This window comes from Anas platyrhynchos, chromosome 1 (genome assembly GCF_047663525.1).
Source record: "Anas platyrhynchos isolate ZD024472 breed Pekin duck chromosome 1, IASCAAS_PekinDuck_T2T, whole genome shotgun sequence".
NCBI classification, from domain to species: Eukaryota; Metazoa; Chordata; class Aves; order Anseriformes; family Anatidae; genus Anas; species Anas platyrhynchos.
In genome coordinates, this window is record NC_092587.1 from 205,949,752 (window position 1) to 205,963,637 (window position 13,886).

The 13,886-nt window shown below is 47.1% G+C and overlaps 1 protein-coding gene and 1 long non-coding RNA gene across 4 annotated transcripts in view; both read left to right on the forward strand.

Annotated features, from left to right (window-relative positions):
- Window positions 1-13,886, forward strand: part of PPME1 (protein phosphatase methylesterase 1) — a 25,285-nt gene continuing 11,399 nt past the window's right edge. For all 3 annotated transcript variants that reach the window (XR_011806603.1, XR_011806602.1, XM_038178496.2), the window contains exons 1-5: window positions 1-159; window positions 8,411-8,504; window positions 10,304-10,396; window positions 12,889-12,946; window positions 13,502-13,553. Coding sequence is in view for 1 of the 3 variants with exons in the window: in XM_038178496.2 (XP_038034424.1) it covers window positions 65-159; window positions 8,411-8,504; window positions 10,304-10,396; window positions 12,889-12,946; window positions 13,502-13,553 (392 nt within the window). In the remaining 2 variants the exon portion in view is untranslated. The remainder of the gene's footprint in view (window positions 160-8,410; window positions 8,505-10,303; window positions 10,397-12,888; window positions 12,947-13,501; window positions 13,554-13,886) is intronic.
- Window positions 500-7,050, forward strand: LOC140001392 (uncharacterized). Its single transcript, XR_011806605.1, has 3 exons — window positions 500-4,386; window positions 4,914-5,041; window positions 5,737-7,050. It is a non-coding gene; the product is annotated as an uncharacterized lncRNA (long non-coding RNA).

Sequence of the window (13,886 nt, forward strand, 5' to 3'; positions counted from 1 at the left end):
AGGAGCTTCCGGCGGGGGCTGAAGGGGGACGGCGGGGCGGCGGGGCTGGGCCGTGCTGGCGGCCATGTCGGCCCTGGAGAAGCAGCTGCACCTCGGCCGCCTCCCGCCGCGGCCCCCGCTGCCCGGCGGCGGCCAGGCCGGCTCCAAAATGCGCATGGGGTACGGGGGGGTGATGGGGGGCAGTTTTGGGGGGCGGGGGTGCGATGGGGGGGGTGCTGAGGGGGCGATGGAGGGGCTGGTGGGGGCCTATGGGGGTTTGGGGGGGGGGCTGAGAGGATCTGAGGGGGGTTTGAGGAGATTTGGGGTGGGAGCGGTGACATCTCGCATTTTTGGGTAAGGTGAGGGCCTCCTGGCCTGATGGGGTTGGTTTTGGGAGCTGTCTGTGCTCGTTTGGGTTTGGGGGGGCTTTGTGGGGGCTCAGGAGGTGTTTTCAGGGGGGTTAGGGTGTTTTGGGGGGTGTTGGGGGTGTTCTGGGGTTGTGGGGTTGCTTTGGGGCGGCTTAGGATGTGCTTTCAGAGGTTTGGGGTGTTTTGGGGGGCTTGGGGGATGATTTGAGGGGTCTTCAAGTCTGCTTTGAGGGATGCTTTGATGAAGCTTTTGGGGAGCTTTAGGAGAGGTTTGGGTGTGCTTTAGGGGGTTTGAGGGGCCTGGGGTGTGTGCTGAGGGGCTTGGGTGAGCTTTGAGAAGGATTGTAGGGGTGTTCGGGGTGTACCTTGGGGGTTTGGGGGTGTCTGCTGCTGAGAGACTGGTGGAGGAGAGATCTTTTTGTGTGTGGGTGTGCCTGGGGGGGCTGCAGCCCCCCAGAGGTGGGTGTCCACGGAAGGAAGGTGAGTGATGAGGTGGGGTGGGAGCCCAACAAGCCCCCAGCCCTGTTCCTGTCCAGATCCTCCCCAGGGAAGCCTTGAGCAAGCTTCTCCAGGCACCTCTGTGCTGAGGGGGCTTCTTATGGGAGCTGGGACTTAAGAGAGCCAGAGCACACCCCGGTCTTCTTAGGCCTGCCTCCTTTTTAAGGGAAAAAGTGCAAAAATAGCCTTGTAATAACTCCCTTGTACCTGCTGCTTTACCCGGCTTGCGTGAAGCTGTGCGGAGGGCGAGTCGGTGCTTCAGGTGATGGCAATATTTCAGCTGGGACAGTGCAACACAGTAAAAAAGATGCGAAATCTTCCAAGCAGGAGTGAAAACGTCTTCTGGAAGAGTCAGAGAAGATTGGCTGGCGTCTGGCTGCGTGGACGGGAGCTGTCAGGGACCGGCTGGGCAAGGGCAGCCTTGGCAAAAGCTTTGCTCTTTAATTAGGAGTCAGACTCTGAGCCTCAAATGCTCACTAAATGCTCTCTTCTTTTAATTTGGATTATTTTAAAGCCGTGTAGAAGGGCTCTGATTCCTGCTGTTGTTCTGTCTGGTGGAGATGTGCACGGGTCACTGAACAAAAAGTTCCCCCGCTGGTGTTGAGGAGGGTCTCGTGCTCCAGAGGAGCCTGCTGAAGGCGACCTGGTGCCCACAAGGCTAGATTTAATGCTAAATATCTTATTTACTCCTTATGGCTGCCTTTAAAATGGGACTAAGCAGAGAATTTCTCTGGTTTAGGTGAAGAAATGGTTCTTATTTCTTCCTCTTTTTATCCTGCCGAGCTCAGTCTCACCTTCTATGGTTATTTTGTGAAGTTTTCGAAGCATTTTGTAGTGGTTTCGTGGGTTGTAAACCTCGCCAGCACCCTAATTCTTCCCTTAAAGCAGCGATGGCACTATAAATAGACGCCACGTCTCACCGCCTGTTCAATTAAGCATTCGTACTTCGTTAATAAATAGAACTGCTTCCCACGCTGGTGTTAAGGTGGCTTTCACCAGGAGGAAAATCAGTTCCCGGTTTGTCTTGCTGTCAGCTCCTGCCAGGTGCCTCCGCGGTAAGGACAAGAAGTCAAAAATTAATTTTCCTGCCCCGTCAGGCGATCTGCTGGCTGCTGCAGGACCTCGGGATGGGTGAGCTGGCAGATCCAGGCTGCTTTTTATTCTTCTAAACGAGTGGCTTCTTCAGCAAAACGTCGCTGTGCCGTGGGATGTGTTTTCCACGTCGGTGCTGCTTCTGGAAATCCGGGCTCCTGATCATTTTGGGTAGGAAACACAGAAAAGGCCGTTAAGGCATCAGCTTAATGAGGTGCTGACGCTGCACCCCTGATGCTTGTTGCTTTACTCCCTGGTGGCAGGGAAACGAACAAAGCACAGCTGAGCAGTTTTTGTGCTCGTGTCTGTGGGGAGTGTCACACCTCGGTGCTATTTAGGCAGGTGGAGTGCTGCTTAGCAGCAATCCCATACAGTAATTCATGTAATTCTTCCTCATCTTCGGAGGGTTTTTGAGTGCTCTGTGTTTGAGCGGGAAGTGATGATGCAGGGAACTCATTTTTCTGTTGTTTTATGCTGTTATCAACCTCTCTTTTCCCGTTCAAATGCTTCCAGAAACGTTGACACGAAGCGTGGTGTTGGGATGAGCATCAAAAATTCCCCTTTGAAGCAGCAGGGAATATTTTGTAGTCCTCTTGGAGCTGCAGAGTGCCTTTGTATCCTCGAGTAAATCCCTTTACGGATGGCGTCCCGGTGGGCAGGCACCACACACCTGCCACAAGAACAGCCTCGCACGGCGATATTTGAAGTTGAAACAGGAAAAGGAGGTGAAAAAAAGCACAACAGGCAGAGGAGAGCAGCGGTGAGGCGAAACTGCTGTGCCGAGGAGGGCTTTGGGGTTGTTACAGCAGAGCAAAGCAGATCTGGCACGGCTTTTAAATGTGTTTTGGACGTCCTAGGCAGATAACCTCTCTGCTCAGGTTGTCTTCTGCAGTTCTGCTGTGTGGCTGCCCGCATCTGTGTGAAGTATTTCTACGTAACTTTAGGCATTGGAAAAGCTTTGTGCAGCTTAGAGCCCAGGCAAATACCACAGGGTACGCCAAAATAGTCCTGTAAAATTCAAACTTCTGTGGGGAACAAAAAGAATTAGGATTAGAAGAAGATTTGTTTGATCTTTTTATCATCTCGTGTTCATAAATCCATTTTGTTCCTGGGCTCTGAATTTTTTAACGTGGAAGCAGGGCCATTGGTGTTTGTTTTCACTTAACACCCAGCAGCACTGGCAAGCTGGTTTTCCTGCAGATTCGCTTTGCTTCAAATACCCCAGGCTTCAGATTGGAGTTTTGGGTTCTCTTTTTTTTCCCCTAATTCCCTTTTTTACTTAATTCTAACCCTAACTTTCAAATTTTTCTCTTTTACCAGCCAGGCAGGCAGTGTTAACGTGGCTCCATGGGGTGGCTGAGGGCAAGTGGAAAGGAGCAGAGGGTGGAGCAGGTGAGATTGCTTCGGGCACATAAATTTACTGCAACACCGAGGTATCTCAGGCACCAGCCACCCCCAGTTTGAAGGGCAAATTACAGAGGTAGGCAGGATGCTTCCTTCAGAAAACCATCATTTTCCAGCTTCCTCTGGGATTAAAGGTTTGCTGAAGAAGTGCTGAGGACTTCTTAGCCACAATAAATCCTCACAGCCTTTTTGTCGTGCCCTGTTAAGATTAATATTTATAGTGTGAGATAAAACATCATCCGTTGTATTATTATTTTTTTTGCCATTTTCCTTGTGTTTCTCTCCTGGGAGGTCTCATCCAGGTCGTCCAAGAGGCTGAAACAGCTGAGCTGTGCCCACGTGGGGCTGGCTGAAGCTTTGCTCCTCCGCAAGCTCTGCTTGTCCCTGCAGGCTCCTCCTCTCTTCCCGTTGTATATCGGGAAATGATGCACGGGAAGATGCAAAGGGGCACGGCGAGGCAGTAAGGAGACCGAATCCTCCCTTTGTGTGCAACGCCGACGTGAAAATTCCAGCAAAACCACGGCTCTGGGCAGCTGAAATGGCTGCGGGGACAGAATTCAGACGGGTCCTGCAGCTGTACGAGGTGCACGCTTGGATTTTTTTGCATCTCGCAGCACGCTGCCTCGATTTCTGCCTCCTCTCCTCTAAATTCCAGCCCCCTCCCAGCTTCACGTGAGCTGCTGCCCTGATATATTCCTCTTTTAAGCGCTCTGGCTGCATTGTTCGGCTGTGGGGAGGGAGGTGGTGCTTCTCTTTCACTAGGGCAGTGCACAAAAAGCACCTCAGTGAGAGTAGCTCACGTTCCTTTTTTAGATCCTGCTTATTTCAAGGAGCAAATCTCCCTAATTGCCTTCGTATCTTGAGGTCTTGAGTTGTGTGCTTGAAAAGGAAACAAAATCCAACTTAGATTGACAAAACAGAGCTTATAAAACCACTGGTGAGGGGTCGAGACCCCCCAGAAGCAGCTTCTGACAGCTGGAACAGCTTCTGCATGTGCATCTTACTCCAAGTTCTTCATTAGCTTCCTTCTAAGCCCAGCTTAATTGTGAGTTCTTCATTAGCTTCCTTCCAGACCCAGCTTAATCAGAGCTGAGCATCCAAATGAGATTTGGAAACAAAGAGCGTGCTGCTGTTTTCCAGCATGGGAATGAAAATGATGCGTGTTCTCCGGGATCTTTTAATTAGCTGGAAGGCCTTGATTGAATCCGATCTGCTTAATTTGATCATGATTGTGACTAGTTTCTCCCTTTTTTAATCATTTTTTTTCTCCTGATTTTTTTAAATAAACACTTCATGTATTCAGTGCTCTATGCAGAACTTACCATGCTGTTCTTGCCAATTTTTAGATCTTTTTTTCTTAAAATACAACTTGTCAGCCATGGCAGTTCCTAAATAGCTTATATTTAATTTATTTTGCTCAGGTTCAAATATACTGCAGGGGTTAAGTATCTGTGTTCTGTTACTGCTTTCGTAGTCCTAAATACGGAGTCGAGGTCAACAGAAAAGGGAATTAATTTCTAAAACTGCTTCTCCCTGCTTGATACAACTCTTATTTATTTTTTTTTTTAATAGCTGAAGGAAGAACCCAGTGCAGATTGGTGAGGAATTTGGGGAAACGTGAGCTCCTGGTGCCCTGGCAGACCGCACAGGAGACCAAAACCAGCTGCAGAGCCTGCCCAGAACTTGTTTTAGGATTCCAGGTCCGTGTGGTGGCTGCCTGGCTTCGAGTCTAAGGCTCGTTCTCGGAAACCAATTGTGGTGGAGCCGCTTCTGTTTTGGTCTGCCGGATGCTTTAAAAAGCAGTAATTAGTTCTGACAGCTTAAATATTTGGTCGGCAAAGTGCTGCTGCGGCATAGCAAGGTGCAGAACTGCAGCTGCTGCTTGTTGGGCTTGCTTCTGACGTGGTGTGTGGCGATGTAGCCCTAAAAAAAAAACAGTTCTAGAAGAAGAATGAATGGAAGGTACCAATTCTTTTGAGACGAGACAAAATCAGGCTCAGGTAGCTCTGCACTGCCTTTTTTTTAATTTTGAATGAGCCTTTGCCCAGTCTCCTGCAGTCACCAGCTGTCTCTTGGAAAACTCCACGGCTATTTTTACCCTATTTGGGGTTCGGGATTAAATCCGAGGCCCCTTGCATTTTCCCCAGTGTTATTTGGAGGGAAGTATTGTGATTTTAAATCAGTCTGCATGGAGTTGCATCAGAGGTGACAACAGTTTTTGACTCCCAGGTCCTTTTTGCTTTCTGCTGTAGTTCCCCTGCAAGCAGGAGTTCCAGGATGTATCGGTCCCAGACACTTCATCTCTCTGACACAACCCCTAATGTTTTCTCTGGAGGTGTTAACTCTTATTAAGTTGAATTTGAAGCATTTACTAACACCAAAAATTCAACAACAGGACAAGAAGCGGAGTGGCAAGGTCCCAGGGAGTGGCTCAGCTCTGATTTCATGGGCTCCTCTTGCAACCCGTGAGTTATCCTTTGGGGTTTTATCTTGGTATTAGCATCTGACTGCCTCCTGCAGGAGAACTTCAGCAGGAGGAGGTCTGGGGACCTTCCAGAGCTTTAGCAGTAGACCTCGTGTTGGATTTCTGCTACCAGAAATGGGCTTGGAGATATTAAAACAAGACTCTGGTTTCTGCCCTTGTTTTTCTGTTTGTTTTTTTTTTTTCCTGGAAAACTGTTTCCGTTCTGGGCAGGAAAAACCACCCTCAAACCTTCAGATCTCACAACAAAAGGGGAGTTTGCAGGGAGTTCCTGCAGTTCAGCAGCTCTGTGAATTATTTGGGAAGTTGCAGCCGGGTAGGTGGTGATATCTATAAATCACACGGATCTCTTTGGGACAATCAAACCTGAACTCAGCAGCGACATGTTTTAGAAAGGTCTGAAATGCAGCATTTTAAAATCATGATGGAATTTGTTGTCATTAACTGCTCATCCTAGGAGAGGAGGAATTACCCAAGACGTGGGCCGCTCGCTCCAGCACAGCAAGTTCAAGAAATGGCAAGTCAGCAGGTTCCCCAATTAACCCTCGATTTTTGGCATCTTGGTGATATTTTATCAAATGTGGCCTCTCCTTGAACACCTGGACACCCGTGCTTGGTTCTTCCTGATACTACAGCAACTTTTCATCTCTGTTCTCTTGCTCTGTTCCTCCTGAGCTACGGCGTTCTTTGAAAGAACCAGGTGATTTGTAAGCTCATCGAAGAATGAGGTGAAGCTGAGGCAGAGATGAATGTTTTCTGGCTTCGTGGAGGTGTGTGACATCTCGTTGTATTTAACTGAAGCTCGACAAGAACACCACCGGAGTCTGGGAACCCACAGAAGCGAATTTGGAGCGTTCAGGGGGCGGTTGTTTTCTGTTTCATTTTCTAGAAATACCAGGGGGAAATCGGAGTTTTACTTCGACAGAACTAAAAAGCCGCTTTGTCTGTTCCTTCATTTCCTTAGGAAGCCAGGAATTGAGGGGAAACCTCCTTCAGCAGAGGAGATTTTCTTCTGTGAAGGTCTCTTGCCCCCCACGCCCGGGCCTGATTTCCATATTCGTGCTGATCGCCTCCCCCAGAAGCCGAGGAGCAGGAAGGCAGCGGATTTCTGCGCTGCTGTTACTCATCCTGCGTGGTGCCGGGTTTGAATCGAGCTGATGGAACCAGAAAATGACAAACCCATTCATCGGGGCACCTCTGAGAGCCCTGATGTCTGCGGAATAGGGCTGTGCTCACCCCGTAATTCAGGGGGATTGTGTTCTCGGGGCGCCAGATCCGTGGTGCTAATTTCAGGCGTGCTCCTTGCAGCAGTTTCGTGATGTGCTCGTCAACAAGCTGTACAGCGAGGGGGTGAGCCTGCGGGTGAGGAATACCAGCTGGCGTTCTGGGGGTGTTACTGGAGGAGGCAGCACCTCTCCTTGATGTTATTCCCTTTGCCTGCAGAGCAGGGGCAGGAAAATGCCACAAGGAAGGAGGAAATCCCCCAGGTAGGGCACAAAGCGGGGTGGTGCTTGGTTTTGCTGACATCCCTGGTGCAGGTGGGGCAGCCCCCGTCCCCAAATCATTCATCCCCAGTTGATTTTAACACAGCACACCCCTGGTGTCCACCAGCATGATTTTTGGGCTGGTGCAGTGCTCTTTCATCTACATTTGGCACACGATCTGATAGAAAAAGGAACCTGGCTTAAATTAACCGGGGAAAAAGTGCAAAGCCTGGAGCAAAGCGAAGCCTGGAAGCCCGTGCTTCCAAGGCAGAGCTGTCAGCATCTGTTACGTGGTCCTGTCATTACAGTCCTTAATTTAAAATACAAGTTTCTTGAAAAAATCCTGCTTTTGGGGCAGTTTCACTTAGAGTGATATTTTTGGAAGGGATCAGAGGGGATTTCTAGGAAAGTGTTGCACTCTTGCACTCTCTCATGGCAAGTACTCATTTTGTCTTTAATCAGGTGCTTAATTTTTTATATCCTCACCAGACTGGCAGTAACCAACAGCATGCAGTGTCAAGGTGACTTCTGAGAGGGACGTGCTGCTTTGATTATTATTTTGATGATGATTCACGGGCTGAGTCATAAATTCGGGATGGCTTCCTGTGCTCCAGGCACTGAAGTGCTCCCAGTCGTGTCAGCAGCAGGGGCTAGAGAAGGACCGTGACAAACAAAGGCACCTCTGACTCTGAAGGCTGTGAGCTGCGGGTTGTTGCAAACTGGGAGGTTGTAGGGGGACAAAATCTCTACATTGCCCTGTTCTTTTTTTATTTTCCCTTGATTTAGGTCTTGTGTAGTCTCAGTGACCATTGTTCAGTCTTCCCTGGCATCACTTTATGAGGAAAGCGTTCTCACTGTGTCTCTGTTAGTTTTCTTGTGCATTTTTGTGATCTCAACAGGAACAACAATTAGGAAAACAAGAGAGAGATTTCCTTACTGACTATAAATTCACTAATATTATAAGAATTTCACTTACTTATCATTTTCTTCTAATTCTACACTGTTCTGTAACACAGGTGTATTCTCTTCAGTGGATGCCGTGACCCCTGCGTGCCAATTTAAATGAAAGACTTTACCAAAATATCCTTTTTTTTTTCTTGCAGCCCTGGAAGAAAGCGTGATTTCTCCCCGGTGCTTTGGAGCCAGTACTTTGAGTCTATGGAGGATGTTGTGGTAGAAAACGAAACCGGCAAGGATATATCCTTTTTTCCAGGTTGAGATTTCCGTAACGACTGGGGGCAGTGTCCTGTCTCTGAGTTTATTGGGGTTCTTTTAATCTTTTCCACGTATTTCTTCTCATCTTCCTTTGTTTATGCATGTATGTTTATTATTATTTATTTATTAACAGGTAGTTAACTGGCAGTCAGTGTTCAGAATCAGCATCAGTGGTCCAAAACCAGGCCCCAGCACTGAATATCTACACGTTAATAAACACTACAAACTTCCCGAGGCCCTCTACAACTGTTCCAGGAAGTTCTGTTCCCTTACACGTGCACAAACACACAAGCACAGTCGTGTGCACCCCCAAAAAGTGTGGGTTGCTACTTGTTGCACCCCAAATCCAAGCCCACTAGCTGCTGTGCAGCTGGGGGGGCTTCTCCCTCTGGCCCAGCTGGAGGTGGTGGTGCCAGCAGGGAGACTTCTGGCTGCATCACACCAGGTTTTAACAATTTATCTCCAGGATTTCTGCCCGCTTCACAAATATTCATGCTGCTTTTATGCTTCTCTTCAAGCACACTCCTTTTTGCAGGTCTTCCAGTTACCGATCAGTGCAGCTGATGTCTGTAATCCTCTTTAACAGGCTCAGTTTGAGGCAAAGACCATCAGTTGGCTTTGGGTGTGCCATTCACTGGTTATCTGTACCCACCAGCTCTGACAAAAAGTGTTTTGAGAGGTACTTCCACATCTTCTGAGCTAGCTGCAAAATGAAAATGTTTTTCTGTGGTTAAATAACACAACCCTGTAACTTAATAGTTGCTTAGATTTTAAGCATGCATATCCCAGCTTGCTGGAGGCCGTTAAGAAAACCAAATTTCCAAGTTCTTTCAGCCCCAATATCAGTGATAATTACTTCCCTGCATTTGTTAATTTAAAATGAGCAAAATTCTCTCCCTTGTTTTATTCGCCTTGTCATTATTTTGTGTTCTCATTAATTGTGCCAACTGATGTTAGGAATCTGTCATGATGTGCACCTTGTCTGCGTTCCTTGTGCAGTGCTGCACACACCCCTGAAGCTTTATAAATAATAAAAAGGATAATGGACCTGTTCGGGTAGGTGACACACAGAAATCTTAAGGGCACTCCAGTATTTAGCAGAACCACGAGGAACAGCTTGGTGAGTAACCTCAGCTAGCGTGGTGAGATTTAGGGGGGCACTTTTGTGCACCCTAAGAACAGAGGAAGAACAGCAGAAGGAGGTGGAGCGACTTGGCTGATCTCTTGGTCACAGTTTGGGGCACTAAATGCGGATCTCACGACTCCCAGATCTGTGCCTTCCCCCGTGCTTTTAGTGATAGTTCAACTGATTTTTTTCTGTGTCTAAATAAATGCAGTAAGAAGACATCAGCTGGATCTTCTTTACCAGTACATATTCCAGATAGTTAGACTGCCCTAAGAATCTTTTTTACTGGCTTACCTGACGTTTTTTTCTTGGATCTAACAGGAAAATGTGCCAAATCAAAACTACCCGCTCCATAGCGCTCGCTGGTAATGGTTTGTTTTTCTCTCAGCTCAATTCTCTGCTGCACAAGGAAGAGAAAGGTTGCTGGCAGGAGATGTGTAGGTTATAGAGAAGATGTGGACAATAGGAAAAGAACTCTTAACCTGTACAGAACTTAGCTTGTTTTATCCTCGCATATACCCATTGCTCAGAGGAAGAAATGAGGCCTCGTGTACACAAGGGTGGAAACAAAACCCCGTTGGCTATTGCAGACTCCAGAATACATTCAGCAAAGTGACTTCAAATAACTCTCTGAAATGTCCTTAACTGTTCATACACTTTTCGAATTTACAAAAGTGGCTCGGAGGGACCTGTCTTACTGCTCCTACACGGTGGAGGCCATTCTGCTCTTTCCTGGGCTGTGTTTACTGTAAGTAAGCTGCTGACTTTTACAGGTATATATGCATGCTGATGTGGTCCTCTAAGCACGGGAGGCAGCTGATTGTTCAGCTGTGTTAAGCATGAGGACAATGAATTCAGAAAGCTGTGTCTTATAATCTCCTGGTATGTACCTGACTCAAGTTATTTAAGTATAAGTATTAAATAGGTAAAGGCTTATCTTCTAGGCTTTAATTATACAGCAGTGGCCAAAACTTCCACACAGCACTTCATTAAGTGTTAACACTTAAAAGGTGTTTAAAAATAAACAAAAACTCCAGAGCTAAGGAAAAAAAAATTCAAACGATTGCAGGTAAAGAAAAACCACTTGCAGCTCTTGATTTCTAGTTGGGACCTTTTATAATCCAGGGACTGGAAGTGAAGAGTGTAGAATTTCCTCCTAACATCTAATCTAAGTCTCGCCTCTTTTAGTTTAAAGCCATTTCTGTTTGGAATGTCCTTTTCTTGTCTGCTCAAGCAAAAATTTGGAAATTTGGTGCTTGTATTTTTGATAAGCCCCCTTTAAGTACTGAAAAGCTGCACTAAGATCACCCTGAGCCTTCTCCAGGCTGAACAGCACCAGCTCTCTCAGGTTTTCTTCATAGAAGAGGTGCTCCAGCCCTCTGAGCATCTTTGGGGCCCTCCTCTGGACCCGCTCTAAACTGTACTTCACAGTTCCTGGCTTTTTTTGCTGGCAGCTAACAAAGATAACACAGAAGATTTGCATCAATTTGTGCCTTGCACCTGCCTGCGCATCTGGAGAGAGCCACTGCCCCAATTAGCTCGTGCCTTTGCACGGCTGGTGTTAAATTACTGCTTGTGCATGCTTTGAAAAGCAGGTTTGTGCCAAGCAGACCTGGAATCAGAGAATGGATTGGGTTGGAAGGGACCCTAAAGCCCACCTAATTCCACCCCCTGCCCTGGTCAGGGCCACCAGCCCTCCCCCAGCCTGGCCTTGGGCACTGCCAGGGCTGGGGCACCCCCAGCTCCTCTGGGCAGCCTGGGCCAGGCCCTCAGCGCCCTCAGAGGGCAGAATTTCTTCCCAATTTCTTCCCAAAGCCTCCCCCCTGCCAGGCTCCAGCCGCTGCCCCTCGTCCTGGCCCCCCAGCCCTGACCAAGAGTCCCTCCCCAGCTTTCCTGCCCCCCCTGCAGGCCCTGGCAGGGGCATCCTCTTCCCCAGCATCTTTGTGGCCTCCTCTGGACTTGTTCTAATAGTCAAGATAAATGAACCAGAGCTTAATCTTTAAAATGCCAAACAAACTATGGCAAAACCAACCAGAAACAACAGCAAAAGAAGAATCTCTCCAGTTGGGAAGCACTGAGTGCAGCCATCTAATAATAGCCTGCAGAGGGAGGGGTGCTGCTTTCTTCTCTTTATTGGCCTGCTAAATGCCTGGATGATGTGCCTGTGCTTTTCTTGCCCAAACTATTTCTGTTTGGCTAAAACTCAGAGTACTGGAAGGTTTCCCATTCTGTCACATCACGCTGACGACCCTCTTTCCTTGCTCTCTGGTGACAGTGGGTTGATTTTTTAGCAGTCATCTGTTCATCTGACTCGGTAAACTATTGCTCGGGTGCATAAGCACCTTGCAAAATGAGGTTTCAGGGTGACTTTGGGGTCTAAAATATTAACTTGTGGATTCAGAGGTTGTTGGGGAAGCAAGTGCCTCAGTCACTAAGGATTTAAATAACTGAACAACCCAAATATGAGAACAGGTAAGCTTTCAGCTTTTAAGCTTTTACGTAGGTGGTTTATTAACAGTCCCTCAACAAATTCTCCCAACCCTGCGGGGTCATTATTTAAATCATCAATGATTCCTTAACACAAGTCTTCCTTTCAGCAGAGAGAGCTGGTTAATCACTGTGATGCCTGAAATAACTTGTGCAAATTGAGCTGTCAGGGACAAATAGAGGCATCATCCTATGGCAGCCTTGCCTTACTTTAAAAAGATTCCTCGCTTGTTCCCTCCCAACCTCTTTGGGCTAATCAATTTTGTATGTTCCAGCTTTCCTGTAAAATTCCATTCTTTAAGAGCAAATTGAATCTGTGCTGCGAAGCAGCTGCTTCATCTTCATGTCTGCTGTGTAGCCGAGGCTAATTTTGGAACACGTTGGGTTTGGGGAAAGGGGGGGGCATTGCTTCAGCATCTGTAATCCCACTGCTGCTGTTCAGAGGTGCTACAGAGCTAGAATTCCTGATTCGGTAGGAAACACACGTAATATCTTAACACACAATGAAATAAACGTCCTTGGAGATGACGTGAACAATGGTAGAAAGGATGGAGCTTTGGTTAATTATGGATAGATTAAATGGAATAGCATTTGTGGGACCTGAACCTCCAGGTTCAGCCCCTTTGTTGACAGCGGAGGGTTTTGTTAGTCCTAGCCTTTGCTGTCCTTTCAGTGGGTGCTTAATGTTGCTAAACCTTTTGTAGGTGAGGTGTGTGGCTTTGCAAATGATCTTGTCTTTGTCCCTTCTTGCAGTCTGCAATCATTAGCAGGATTCAGTGTAGGATTGTGGCTTTAGATCTCCGGGGCCATGGTAAGTATGATTTAAAATCCCAGAAGCGCATTGCATGCTCCCTTTTTTTTAAAGGAGATGTAACAAATCCCTCCCAAAATGGCTGAGAAATCATCCTTAAGGCATCCTTATTTTTATTCCAAGGCAGGGATGGGAAAGTTTGGGTTTGTAGAGCTCTGCAGCCACCTGACCCCATGTGTCAGCAGCTGAGACTCCCTGTGCCTTTATTTAGGGCAGTGGTGGACTTGTTCCTTCCTACCTGTTGGCCTCACCCCCCTCCTCTATATTTTGATAACCTAAAAGTGTTTTTTCCTGGTAGAAACAAGGTGTGGTGTTCAGTTTTAAGATACTTTTCTAATAGGGAACAGCCACAGGGAGTGTTTCCTACCCCTAAGCTATAATGTGATAAAGTGCCAAATGTTTTTATTAATTCTGGGTTTCTTAATTATTCATGATAACTGAAGTGGGCTCTTTGTTCATAACTGTGCCCAAAAGATTTGTACATTTTCTGCTCAAAGTCCTCAGGGGTCTGAAGGTTTTCAGCTTCAGTGAATTTTGCTTTTTTTGTTCTTTCAGGAGAAACAAAAGTTAGGAATCCTGAAGACCTGTCTGCAGAGACGATGTCCAAGTAAGGAAGCTTTATGCGCTCCCCTCAGTATTTCACTTTTCACACATCTATTTTTATTTATTGATTGCACTTCCAGAGGGCACACAACCTTCATTCAAGGGAGCTGGAAGAATGGTTTCATTTCACGTGATTCTGGCAGCTATCACTTATTTTCCTTCCATTTTAGGACAGTTTTAAAATTAATTTGGAATAAATTATCAGCTTTGTCAGCCGAGTCGTATTCCAAAGTGGACTTGTTCTCTAGGTCCCATCAGTTTTAAACCCAAATTACAGATCAGTGACTTCATTGTAAACACTACACCTGTAGCACTCAATGACACTTGCCAGAGGTTT